This window comes from Bombus huntii, chromosome 4, assembly GCF_024542735.1.
Source record: "Bombus huntii isolate Logan2020A chromosome 4, iyBomHunt1.1, whole genome shotgun sequence".
Classification (NCBI taxonomy): Eukaryota; Metazoa; Arthropoda; class Insecta; order Hymenoptera; family Apidae; genus Bombus; species Bombus huntii.
Window position 1 is genome coordinate 6,073,208 of NC_066241.1, and position 14,492 is coordinate 6,087,699.

The window sequence follows — 14,492 nt, forward strand, 5'->3', positions numbered from 1 at the left end:
TTTTATCCGAGTTATGCGTAGATGAAATAAAGCTTAATTTATATTGTAAAAATCTGAAAACGTCGAACCTATTTTCACATTATAAATCAAAGTTTTGTTCCAATGCAATCCAAGTTCCTACGAATTCAATCACCGTTATTGTTCCTCACGTAAAGATTTCCAAACAAGCGAACAAACACCAGCGCTTTCGTATCGGAAAAGAGTTTGCCCGAACGAAAATTACATCACTTCGGTTCATAGTTCGCAGTTATAACCGACAGAGCACGTATATTCGAAACAATTTAGACCATTTTGCGCGTGATTAATTCCGAGAGGCAACTCCGTACGATCGCCATTAAAGACAAGTTCTCTATCTGAGAATCAAGATTGAAAGTACGCTCCGTCATCTAATATTAATCATTCTTTGGGCAAAGTTTCTCGCGTTTCTATGTCAAAATCGCGAACCCCTTTTGTTCCACCCGAGTCAAAAGGTATTAGATTAATATCGCGGCTCGTGGAAACTCGATATTTAACCTGACGATGGAGGGGCGAGTTCTTTGAGCTCGGTTCCGTATCAGGCAGCGGATTAAGCGGATGAAGATTAAAAATTAAGGGAGTGCAGTTAGATTTCTCGTTCCCTGCAAGATGAGAACTTCTTCCACGTACCTCGATCCCGACTTTCGTTCACGAATTCTCGCGGAAATTATTTTCACCGAACACACGTGCAATGTGCGTGACTACGAGGATAGAATTAATTAGAGAACTATGGTTCGGATAAATACTCACAATATGGGGTATACGGTGTGGCGTCTTGGCGTGGTAGGTCAACCTGAAACGACAAGAATACGGTTTCGTTATCTTGATATTTCGGTAGTTGCATCTGTTGTTCCATTTATGAATCGTTTTACGATACGCGTATCACGATGCAGATGCAGCTTGTATTAAATCGATTATTAAGTGGAATATTTATGAAGGATAAATATTCTTGTATTAAAATTTAATTACCAACATTTGTGGATCATGAATATTAGCTATTCTGGTTGAAATATGATCACGGAAATATCTGTGAAATATGAATATTATTTGCGCGTATACATATTTTCCATATAACGTTACAAAACGATTTGTTTTCCTTTCTCCCTCATCTTTCTCTTGTTCCTTTTATTCAGTTAGAAAATGGTTTCTTTTCCTTACCACGTATGCACCGTCCTTTTAATGTTGTTTTACAAAGTAGCTTTTAAGATATCCTTTAAAAGCAAGTAAATGCTCGTGTAACATAAAACTACTTATTACATCTGGACACCAGTATACCAAAATGCAGCATACCTCCTTCATAAAATTCCTTATACTTTCTTCTTAAACTAAACATTGGCGCCACTCCTCATTCTCCGTGGAAACAGATAATTACTCGTTATTCACATCCGCAGTTAATCACATCGCTAGCAATTTTCCACGTATACTACAGAATTTTCTCATAATCCACGTAACGTATATTCGCAGGATGCTATTTTAAATTTCCTCGTTCGCTTTAAAATATTCTCTTGATCCGTGTGAGCAAATACACGAAAATGGTACAAAATTGTATCATTCGTTTCGCAAAATCTTCCCGTAGGTCATATAATCGTGTTACATTCATAAAAAATCATACAAAATTCTTTCGTTCATTTTACAAAATTGTCTCGCACATTTCACGAAATTCTCGTTCGAAATTCTAATTCCACACATTTTCGACTTTGAAATCTTCGATTCTGCGAAATTCACTCGGAAGGGACCATCTTCGTCGAAGACCTCTCTTGCTACCGCAGCATTTCTGGCGATTCGATTTCAAACGAAGGCGTCACTCACTCGTTTCACCAATCAATTCCGATGATCCTTCTCTGTATTCAAAGCCGGCGCGCGATCTCTGGCGCGCCAGAGAAGAGAAGACCGTGGTACTCGAGGGAGTAACGATCCTCACGGGTGCAGTTTCGATCGTTTCAATTCTGGTCGCGTCGTATCGGAGAACCACCCTCCCCGAAACGAAAATTTCCATGGAACGTTGGAGGGGGCTGTGTGTCAGACGATGCGACGTGGCGAGGCATCGCGAAATTTTCGGCCGCGCCGGAAGAGCGGTCCGATTTAAAATGGAAATCGAGACCCCGTTCGCGAAACCCCTGGCTGAGGGGAAAAATAAACGATGGGCCGGGCGTAAATTATGGAACGGGGGGTCAGAGACGACGGCAATTTCGTGAATCGACGGACCAAACGTTGTTTCGAACGCTGATCGATATTTAAAGGGGTTATCGAACGCGGTGCCCCGATTGATTGCCGTGATCGTGCACGGTACAGTGGATCTCGTTTTCGCATTTAATCCCACGGCTTTGGGCATTTGAACACGCTTCGAATTTCCTGCTCTCTACCTTTTTTTATTCTCCTATTCTTTTACAGCTTTAGTGCGGTTATAAAGTGAATTTCGTGGAATTGTATTTTAGTAATTTCGGCGGAAAGATGTTCGGAAAGATAATTTGTTGGAACGTAACGAAAATCGAAAAGTGAATCAACATTTACATCGTTCATCTTATCAGAACGTAGACGAGAAAGGTCGTCGTGCTATTTTGAGAATAAAGTTAGAGAAAGACTCGAGTTATTACGTTAAATCTGGCTTGTAAAGCGAAGTTCCTAATCTTAGGAAAATTATCCTCGCAGTTCTCTGTTAGCTTACAACGAACTCCTTCGAGCCATAATCAGCCTTATTTCATAAGCAACCCCTTTAAGATCTTCGAACAAATTTATCCGTCTTAAATTAAATGAAAGACGAAGAATAATCCAAAGAAGCTTAATTCCAGAAACTCGTTGCGAGAAATTTCATTTTCACAGCCATTGTCCGTTGCAAGCAATTGTATTTCCACAAGCATCGTCCATCACCGAGTAAATCACCATTGAAAATGATTTTTCCAAAAGAAAACTATTTATAGGATGGAGTCATTCGACCGCTTGACAAATTACAGACATAAATTCTGCGAATTTCCAGCCATCGCTCTTACCGCAGGGTAACTGTGTGGTGTGATTGCAACGGATGCGAGAGGAAGACGCCGAATCAAAATTGAAAAGATCCACGTCGTTTTCGCCGTGGAAATTAATCGCATCGACGCATACCAGCTAATCCAATGACCGTGCTCTTAGTCGGCGAACCGCTGTCGACTCGAATTTCTAAAACTAAACCCGGCTTTCCGTGGTCAGAGAACTACGCCGAAAATTTCACCTACCAAGGTGGAATTTATTTTCTGGACATCGAATTACGTCGTCCTTGCCAAATAACGTGTTTGCGTGGATAAACGATGGAAATTCGGAGGGTTGCTTGGTGGAGCTCTATATAGTGGATGCTTTTTGGGTGGAAAGGCGAGTGGAAGAATAGTGACGCGTCAATGAAGATATATGTGACGCTTTTAGGGATAAAAGTTGGCGAATGTGTCTTTGGAGATGGGAAATGTGTTAGGTCAAAGGGTAGAGGGAGCTAGATGGTTCTTGGGGTTATGAAAACGTGTTTGAGTTAGATAATGTTGCGAATTATCGATTAAAGAACAACTGGTCAGTTCAAACCGATCGGTTGATTTCGCGTACCTTGGATGAATTAACGTTCAAGATGAAGGAGGTTTGATAGATCGAGTATTAGAGTAATCCAGCACTGTATTTGCATTTGTTGTATACGCAAAGTGTGATGTTAGGAACACGGCGGTGGTAAGATCTTGTTGGGAGTGAAGTATTACACCCCCACAATACGATGTCTGATGATGAACTGTCCTCTTACGTTGCTGATTCTCCCTACCAGCCGTTGGGTTTCGTCTGTCCATCGTGCCCTTCCGGTTGGTCCTTTTCCGGGGTTTTTTACCTTACCTCGAAGTCATCAGGTTTACAGCGGGGAGGACATGTAATTCGGAACTTCCTAAAGAAGGGAATGGGCCTGTCCTCGCCATAAACGGACGGCCACTCAAAATTCCGAACAGGTAATTTACGGCGAGTAGGTAATAATGGTAGAAATTATGCTTTTTCTACTAACCTGCGGTATTTAACGTGATATTATAATATTCGAAGAAGATAAGTGGATACTTTATATAACTAATTCTTTTCATAGAAGGAGGAAAAAAAAACAGAATTGGGGAGCTTTTTTTTACAAAGGTCGCATGTGTAAATGCAATGAATGTTGAGTGTATTTTCTAGTCAAATGGTTGAACCGTAATCGTCAGTTCAAAGGTAACTAATATTAAAAAGATCAAGACTAAAGAACTTCCGATGTGATTTACTCATTTTAACGCACCAACCTTTTTTATGGGCGTATTTTTCAAGAAGCTCTTCCATCGTATTGTTCGTTACAATCTCGTGCAAATTTTCTAAATAATATTTGCTTCACCCAGTTCCGCGTATATTTTCTCCGTTATGCTTTATCTAAAGTATTTATCGACTTCCTTAATATCTCAAACATTTTCTTCTCGCCGAAAGAACCTTAAACAAGCACGTAGAAAGAAACGGAAATGACATTTCCAAGCTTGGCTGCACAAAAGGTGGAAAAGAACAGGCGTGAAATTGAATTTCGTGATCGCGAGGTAACACCGTGAAAACTTAAACAAACGGGAGGGAGGGCGAGAAAAACGAGTTAACACCCGACATTAATCGGATCCATCACGCTCAAACAAATTACTCCCATTCTATTATACAGTTCCGTCGCGATCAGCCAGCTCGATTGAACAGCGTTAAATCGAATTGACGGAAAAGTTCGCTGAAAAATTCACCTTCCCATGCGAGAGAAAAAAAAAAAAAAGAAAAAACGAACAAAATATCGTTCGTTACGAGTCGAAGGAAGAAACGAGGAGGAACGACGTCGATCGAATCGAGGACGGTCGAATGATAGATCGTACGATTCGTATCCTTTTTGAGCGAGACGATCGTTCGTGTTCCTTTTTAGGAAGACGACGTAAAAATCCATGTTTCTGCAAACATGGCTCGAATTACTCGACCGGTCGATCAATGTGATTCCGAATAAGTCGTTTCACGTACTTGCTACTCTTGTTTCGTTTTCAGTTTCGTTAATCGGGTTGCCGGGAGTTTGCTATCCCTCGCGGAAAAAAGATGGCAAAGATCGAACGATCGATCATCGAGGCAATTCAATAGGCAGTTTCAATCGCATTGTGTATTTTGTTCGGCGCGTAATTAAAACGCAGAAAGGCTTCAATCATCGAAGTAAAATTCAACAAGAAGTATCGGAATGCGTAATCTACAGATAACGCTTATCAAAAGACTCCACTCTGTTACGATCTTCGAATTTTTATCCAGTCTTGCTTTTGTTTCGATCGATGAGAAGATTTTTAGTGAAATTCCAGCGCAAGTTTCGAACGAGAAATCGTCCTTTGTATTCTCCTGAAAAAGTTCATATTTGCGTGAAAAATAACCCGAGGGATATAGCAGAGGAATCCTACAAACCTCTTTCATCATTATAATTGTAATTTCTCGAATCCCCTAATCAACCAATTTCCTATTCAAATTCCCAATTAAACTGCCGAAAGTTCTTCACCTCAATTAAAACACCTAACACCTACATCGAGATGTTGGATCGAAGGGCGATAGCTCAGCACCGATTGCTCCACGCGGAACAATTTCCAACCCGGAGGCGGAAACACGATTGCCGGTCGCGAAGCTAAGCCCACGAACTATAAAGCAATTACTTTTACTCCCTTTCGTAATCGATTGCTTAGCTAGCGGCTACTACGTGACCTGTATCGTCTCGTGTGCACATACCGACTCGGTGTTGGCGATTCCGTCTCACGTTCCTGTCGTATTTCTGTATCGCTTACGAGCCGCCTTTCGTCTTATCGAATTCCCAGCGCGACTTCAGCCGACTACTTCCGTCCGATAATAAAATCCGGAACTAATATCCGCGAAGGCGGCGTTCAATGGTTCTCCAGAGTGCATCGGTCTTATTGTTGCACGTGAGTGTTTTGTTCTTCGACGACAGGCTGCGAATCGGACGATTTATCGTACTCGTATAATTGCGAACTGCCCTTGGTGGACGAGGAACTGGACTTTGTCAGACAACAAGATTGGTAATAAGGTATACAACTGGTTAACTGCGCGAACTGAAAGTTACATAAATAAGATTATGTTAAGAACACTGTTTTTTTTTTTTTAATTTACCCTGGAACGTACCGTTACTCGTGTTATCTTAATTAATAATTTACGCAATGAAATTAGGAAATTGATAGTGAGTGAAGCGAAGAGAGGTCAATTAGAATAACTTATTCGCGGAAGCTTCATAAAATCTATCTTAATTGCAAAAAGTAAAAGAAGGTACTGGTTTATGGGAACAGAGGAAGATACTCTTACCTACATGAAATAAGAAATCGTTGATCTAAGGTAAACTAGGTAATATACATTCAGAGTAACGCGAGCTGACGATGTGCCTGGGGAAGAGGAAGGGACGAAGGTGTCCATCACGGACGCATCTGCAATTCGAAGTAATTAGCGAGCAAGATTGAAGCTGTTTCCTAGAGACACGCAGATACTCCCGTGCGTGGTAATGGATCTGTGAGCCGCGCTTGTTGCGGGTAATGGTGTCTGGTCGAAACTTCGCGAAACGACAGCGCTCGACGTGCGGTTAACAACTTCACGGGGAACACGAATGAGGTCTTGACAATTGTTTGCGAACAGCAAGGGAAATCGAATTAGAATTGCGATCGATGTTACGTTCCACTTTGCGGAAAAATGTTGATTAGTTTGCTAAATTTCTCACTGTTGAACAAACGACGGCGAACGATCTGTAACATTGTCACAGGATTTTGTATCTAATAGAAAATGTTCGCTGCTGCTCGATTTTACGCATTACGTCAACGTTGAAATTTTATTCAACTTGCGAAACTCCTTTGACATTTTGTTTAACGTCGTGAGAAACACAGTTGCTCATAAAAGCATTCAAACGCTTATAGAACCCTTTTATGATTATATTATGTTTGTAAATTCTATTAACGCTATAACGAGGCTTGACTATCACGATGATATCACGATGCTTTCACAAACGTGATCTTTTACAACAGTGCCAAGAAACCAAGTCTGTGAAATGTCTCGGTGTTTCGCGCTCAACAGAACAAAATGGATCGTACGTAATTCGGCGAAATAATATAAAACAAAAAACATTGTGCGTCTATTATTTCCTCATAAAACAAAAGAACCTTCCGGACAACCTAATATATTGGTAAAGTTTGAAACAAATCTAAAAGCGCACATAAAAAGTTCGATTTATTTGATACAAATTTATTTTTCAGAGATATATTTTATCATGTCAGTGAGATTTCAAAATATTTTATATAACATACACGATATGAACGTATATACATAAAAGTTTTCTATAACAACTACTCGAATATTTTCGCGAGTCATCACACGTAAGACGTTACCTAAAATTTGTCCGATATTCCTAATTACATCTATGAAGGTATTTGGACCAGCATCTCTATGATTAATCATATTCTTTTTTAATCCTCATACGTACAGTCGGAACACTTCATCGCCTTCAAATCAAACCTCGTTCTAGGGGGCACAAAACCTTCGCGACACCGTCGAAATAAAACGTGAAACGTGAATACCTCGGTTCAGTCTGACGCTCCGTCACAAGCGTTGAATTATTCCCGCGCTCAGAGCGGGAGAACGTTTCCGATTCCGCGGATGAATTTTTCAGTGTGTCGACCGCAGACTTTATCCGCTGTACGTGGCGTATCGTCGTTTTGCTAGGTTCGTATACGCGGCGCCATTATCCCAGACAACTGTAGTTCGTGTATCCATTACCGCGTACATGACCATCCGTATATCGGTTCAGCGATGTAATTACAGACGCAGCAGGTTGCATCGTGGCCCGGTCTACACTCTTCCAAGAACAACGTTTTTATCCAGACGAACTAGATATTTTTAAATTTCCCGCCATTCGAATCGAGCAGTAGAAGAATCGTTTGGAAAAATTTCGAATTTATTCGCTGAAGATAGACGCGCCTGTATAATCACTGAATAGTCTTCCGCAACGTTTGATAAATGAAATCGCACGAAATTGCAAGTTAACGTTTCTCTGTAACAGAGAAAATCCCATTGCGCGTTACAAAATCGTTTCAACAAAATTTTTATTTTTCTCTGCTATATCCATTATATTACGTTTTATGTGCGATACGGCGGACGCAAAGTAATATATTCATTACAACAATATCGAGTCAGAGTACTGTGTACCATCGAAATTACCTTGACTATGGAATCGATACCGTTGGAATCCATACTATCAATCACTAATTTTTGCAAACAACCAAACCATTTTTTCGTAAGCCAGCCTATATTTCTACCTCACATTCCTATCACATAACAATCGTCCAAATTGTTTCACCACCCGCCATTCCATATACTTCGATTCTTCGACTACGGATCAAATATTTGCACTCGATTCAAATATCGAAAATTTGATGCTACGTTACAAAAAATAAAAAAAAAAGGGAGGAAGGGGAAACAAAAAAATCCCCATTCTACTCTTCATTGTAAATTGGCTTTCCAACGATCCTGTTTAACTCTGCTCCGACTGGTACAAGGCCCAAGTCCATTGTTACGTTCGTGCAGACGTCCGTGTACGCGATAATGGATACGCGTGCCGTGAATGTCCTGGTTAATGGCGGCACGGATTATCGTGCAACAGCCATTCGGTTCGCTGTGTCGCAGTACATGATGAAAGAAGGTTCAAGGGAACAGGGAAATGTAATTTTCATCGTGATCACTGTGTTACGTTACCGTTGGTGTTATATCATCGGTTTACTAGAAAAGTGATATAATCAAGAAGGGTATCTTTCTTTTTTGTAGAAATCAATTTGAAATACAATCGAACACTGGAGTAGAAAATTACTAATTGTTGTATCATTTAATGAATTGTATCATTCGATGAAAAGGATTTTCTTTTCTCCACGAGAAGAGCCCTTTAGAGTCAATCTCCCTATATTACCTTGAAATTAACCATACTTTCAATGTGTAATTTTTCTTTCAAACCAAGATAACTATTAGTTATTAGCAGGAACTCAAAAAATTCTAGGTTAACCTGAAGCAAAGTTGAGGGTGAATCAATTAATCAAAAGGTAACACGGACTAGGTTGAACGAAGATCGAGGAGTTTGAATCGTGATATATTGAGTTGGAGATGGATACGCGCACCCTTGGGGGACGATTCAGTTCTTAATGAAGATACGATCCTTTGAAGGAACGGGTGCTTAATTAGCGCTAACGAGTTCTATTAATCTTCGAGCAATAACGTAACCATATATTATTCTATAAGAGTTAATATATTTAATCAATATACGAAAATATAAGATTAGTAATATTTTAAGCGTTGAAAGGCATAAGAAAATAATTTCCCGTAGGTTTATGGATGAGAACGATAAACCAAACAGTCTACGATGAGTATATTAATAAAAATACAAAACAGACTACAAAAAAAAAGATGGATCAAAGGAATAGCGACCGATGCTATAACATTTCATATCGGTTTTTTCCCGTTCCAATTTTTTATCAAATACAGTTTCGAACCAGTACGACTTCCAAAGAGTCATTCAACGTTGACGAATAGGATTTAACGCTTTTCGAAAGCATTTAAGATTAACCGGTCGCTTCGATCCGGCTGCAGAGTCGCGATAATGATTCCTCGTTGCGGCGTGAAAGCCAATCGGCGGTCAACGGCGCAGAAACACGGCAAATGGCGATCGAACAACGCCCCGTATCCTAACGATTTCACCCTCTTTAAGATAGCTCTGTTCCGCAAATCCTTGTCGGTAGCCGATTTTTTAGGTCGTCAAGGAAATACGTCGAAGCTAATCTCAATATCTCGAGGAGAATCGCGGGTAGAGGGGCAAAGGCAATAACAATGAAGCCTCTCGAACGATTACGAGCGAGCAGGCACACCATTATCACTTCCGGCCGATCGGGTATGTTATCGAGACTTCGCGATCGCTGATCGAGCCTGAAATAAAGTGGAACCACCAACGATAAGGCCGAGGATGCTTCGTGCCGACGATTGTTGTGTGCTCACCGATTAATGATGTCGAGGATGTACGTGATTTGGAAGATTTTTCAATGATTCGTTGATTTTTTAGTTTGGTTGTTTGGAAACGAGTCTCTTTTAACTTCTTTCTATTGCTTCTAGTGCTTCTTCGGGTTCCTTTGAGCGGAAGCTTTTTTTAACTTCGATGCTTCTCAATTTGGATCGCTTGAAAGTCGATATTTTCTAATTTGGGTCGTTTGAAATTCGTACAGTCGAATTTGGATCGCTTTGAAAACCAATGTTTCTCAATTTGTACCGTTTGAAAACCAATGCTTTCCAATTTGAACCGCTTAAAAATTAATCTCTGAGAACAAAAACCCCGAAGATTGAATTTTCTCGGAAATTCATGGCCACAAATTCGATTTTCTTCAAAATCTTCTCCTCCTGTTGCAATTAAATTCCATTCGAAATCGTCACCACCCCCTTTTGGGAACCGCTGTTTGCACGCTCTGTTCAAACATACCAACGCGAGATCACGAAAAAACATACTCAATCTGTAAAGATTAACGAAATGTCGTTCAATTATCGGTTCCACGATTTCTTTTATATTCGTGGGAAACGTGATTTTCGTTCGTTGGTCGAATTATTCGACTAACTGGAATTTGAGTATATCGATACAGACTCGGAGAGACTCGGTTATTCACAGAGACAGGCATCTATGCATCCCTGCGCCGGGATTTCCAAATGGAATTCCTGTCGCGCGAAATTTCGCGCTGATTGGTACGCACCAAAGGGAATAATAAACGGAGACGCATCTAATTTCGCGTGACGAAGACGAGACGGTAAATAATGCAGTAGCTCGCTAACAAGGTGCAAGATAACATACCTCGTACGTTGTTTAATTCATCGATCCGACCTGATAATTTTTTAGGAATCACGATTCCAACTGTACTCGTGTCCGACTGTCGCAAGTTGTTCTATTTAAAATTCAACCACTATTAGACTGTTGATTTATTGTTGATAAGCGTAAACATATAAAAGATGCAGGCACAAGAACGGATATGAATGAGACAATATATAAAATTCAAAGAATTAAATGAAATGTCATAGTCAAGAAATTTGATATTCATAATATTATTCAAAACGAAACTTGATAGAAAGAAAAAGAAATAATAACAAATTGATCTCTAATTTTTAATCTTTTAAATAAAACGTCACATATTTCTTCATATCGTGTGTTGAAAAAAATGCAGCTATCTGCAACGTGATACATGTACATATATGATTTCTAGCTTTCGTCTGTTTCCACAAACTTTTTCAATCTTTGATCTTTGTTATATGCGAGAGCTTTGATCGAGGTTCGTACTTCTTTCACAAATACATATAGATATTATACGTTTGCATCGAATCGTTAAATCTCCATTTGGAAACCGATCCAAGTGTTTTCTATCGCGGCGAAAGTCGTTCGGAGGGGTATATAGTGACCCACATTCGTACCACCGGCTCTAATTCATACGCGGATTCACGATACGAGGTCGCTATAGCGTAAGCATCGTCCCAACCAATCAGATTTCCCACCATCCTTGTTTTAAGGGAACATGCAAATTCCAAATGCTATCGCGATCTTGCATCCTCGTTGCGTCCAACAGCTGCCAATTTCCTTTCTTCTAGCGTGCAAAACTGTTCGCGTGTCTTTTATATGTTATCGCATCTGCCGTTCGAATCTCTTTGCCGACGTTGTCCCTCATTAAAGGAACCTCGATCGACCTTGCACCACGGTGGAAACTAGCAGTTTAAACGAAGACTACTTGTTCCTTCGTTTCCAGTCATTAAATTGCCGACAGATCGCGACCGAATCTGTTGGTCTTCGTGATTCGCTTCTTACGGGTCTCACTTCCTATGGGTTGGTAGTTTATCTTGTTCGACGTAGTCTCTCAACGTACGTCGATTCTACTCAGGGGATGATAAGATTCAGTCGTTAACAAATATTTTAGAAGTTACTTAATCACGATATAAAGACACTTTTATCATCAACAATTCGGAGTATTAGGATCAGCGTTAATCGTAGCCTAACTTATATTTCATATTATAGTATATTATACGGTTATCGTTGTGAGAAAGCCAATGGTCCAAAAAATTAGTCCAACCAACTCTCCATCAACCTAGTCCAAACTCGTATTATCACGTATGAAGAAGCTTCAAAAATTGTAGAAAATCCAATGGCCGAAAAAGTTAATCTGGCAAATTAATTCGAACTCGGATACGTCACAATCAGGCTAAAGTCAAATCATACTATCTTAAAAACAAGAGCTCGAGATACAAACAATTTTAAAAGGAGGAGAGGCGTGAAATACCAACTTATCAAGTTCGTCCATCGAGTTGATCCGAATTTGAAACAAAATGTCAAACGTTATCATCCATTTCCCCTTCTTTACGTAAGACAGTCTTCATCAAATATCGCTGAAACAATCGGCAACGCTTCCTATCACCCACGTATCCGATTCCAACAGGTTCACCGCACTTCATAATCAATCCTCCCCGGTTTCCTCATAACGCTCCTGCGACTACGTGAACAGGTTTCGCAATCAGCAAGTGGAAAGTTGTTCCGCAAAAGGAAGAAATGGCGGAAACCGTGAAACCTGTCTTATAACTGGGTTATACAGCCGGCGTTTATTCGCGAATGTAGGTCGACCGGTCGAATTTACGACAGAACACGCATATGTCCTCGCGATACTCGTGTGAGATAACCAAACATCCACTATTATCCCGCGCGAATTTGTCCAGAACCGACAACAAGTCGTATAATTAACGAAGTCGCTACAATAATTTTCTTTTGAAATTTCTTCTTGTTCATCAGTTCTTTTTTATTTAATATCACAGAAAGATAAAAGTAAAGCTGATCAGCAGAAGAATACAGTATTCTTCCAAAAGTCGCTATAATAATTTTCTTTTGAAATCTCTTCTTGTTCATCAGTTCTTTTTTATTTAATATCACAGAAAGATAAAAGTAAAGCTGATCAGCAGAAGAATACAGTATTCTTCCAAAAGTCACTACAACAATTTTCTTTTGAAATCTCTTCTTGTTCATCAGTTCTTTTTTATTTAATATCACAGAAAGATAAAAGTAAAGCTGATCACCAGAAGAATACGGTATTATTCTTCCAAACAGAATAAAAAATATTTTGTTATTATTCACTTTCTGACTCCGTTATCTCTCTAGCATCAATTTTGTCATTCTGATTGTAAACGATAATTGATCTTGTAGTCTGTTATGACTCACGCCTAATCTTCTCTCTTGGCTTTGTAAATATTCGAAAAACATTCTCAAGAGTCTTAGAGTTTATTATGCATTCTGTGTTGTTATTCTCTGTTATTCCTCTGATTTCACCCAGCCATCGATAATTCGATTATTATACTGATATCCTCGTTAGGCCCCATCTGAAATATGCATCTCTCATCTGATCTCCTTATCTTAGGAAACACATGCTGCCCCTCAAAAAAATTCAACGTAGATTTCTTCTGTGAGCCCTTGTGAGCAGAACGTGCCATGATTATTCACCGATAATGTCATTACTTAATCTGAGGTCTCTGGAGGAACATAGATGATGTCGCTGATCTGCATTTGTTACATGAAATGATCATACAAATAGTTTGTATATCTCTGCGCTGATCGATTTTAACGCATCACATACGTCTTTAAGTAAATCGTTATTATTTCAATGTCACGCTTATAAATCTAAATATTTCCACTGAGATTTCCCAAAATCCTATTTCCTCCCTAGCTAGCGGTTTTCCGGATCGCATAAATCTCTTCTCCGCCAGTGACGTGTTATTCAAGCGAGCGATCCACGATGCGTTATCTTTATCTTAAATTTGCTGTACAACTATGCTTTCTTATCTATATTTTTCGAAAACTCATTTTTTTCACGCATGTGTAGCCCCTACGTACCCACGTGTCCAAATAATTAAATTAGAAAACGAAAACCTCGTTTTGATAAAAGAAATCGAGTTTCTCGAACGATATTCCGATCAATCACGAAAGTGAGTTTACTAGACGTAAACCAGAATTTATTTCGGGCCGTTTAATGACTCAATGAGAAGCAAGTTTGCCTGTTTTCTGGAACGATAGCCTGCGTTCACTGGTCAGTTCGTGATCAGCGATATTCCGATGAGTTTCGCGCGTTACAAACTTTCTTTCGATCTGCTCGATTCCATAGGATTCGTTCAACGATCGCGTACGAATTGAATTTTCCCGACTCCGCGAGCAAAATTTTCCGACTGACCACGCTCTTCGATAATTACCGACCGGAAACTCGTGAAACTTTCCATCGTGAGATTTCTGCACGTCCCTCGAGACAAGCCAGGAGTTCCGCGATTTTTTCCCATTTTTTCGTAATCGTGAAACGTTAAACGAAGTGCAGGGGCAAGATCGAGGATGTTGATCTTTCGACTGGAAGTTTCAGGTAGATGGATTGAAAAGTTTGTGGAATTGG

General features: G+C 39.8%; 1 protein-coding gene across 6 annotated transcripts in view; it reads right to left on the bottom strand.

Moving 5' to 3' along the window:
- The window catches only part of LOC126864517 (RNA binding protein fox-1 homolog 2-like), a 350,319-nt gene that overhangs the window by 205,110 nt on the left and 130,717 nt on the right, over positions 1-14,492 (bottom strand). For all 6 annotated transcript variants that reach the window (XR_007689213.1, XM_050615950.1, XM_050615952.1 and 3 more), the window contains one exon: positions 766-808. Coding sequence is in view for 4 of the 6 variants with exons in the window: in XM_050615950.1 (XP_050471907.1) it covers positions 766-808 (43 nt within the window). In the remaining 2 variants the exon portion in view is untranslated. The remainder of the gene's footprint in view (positions 1-765; positions 809-14,492) is intronic.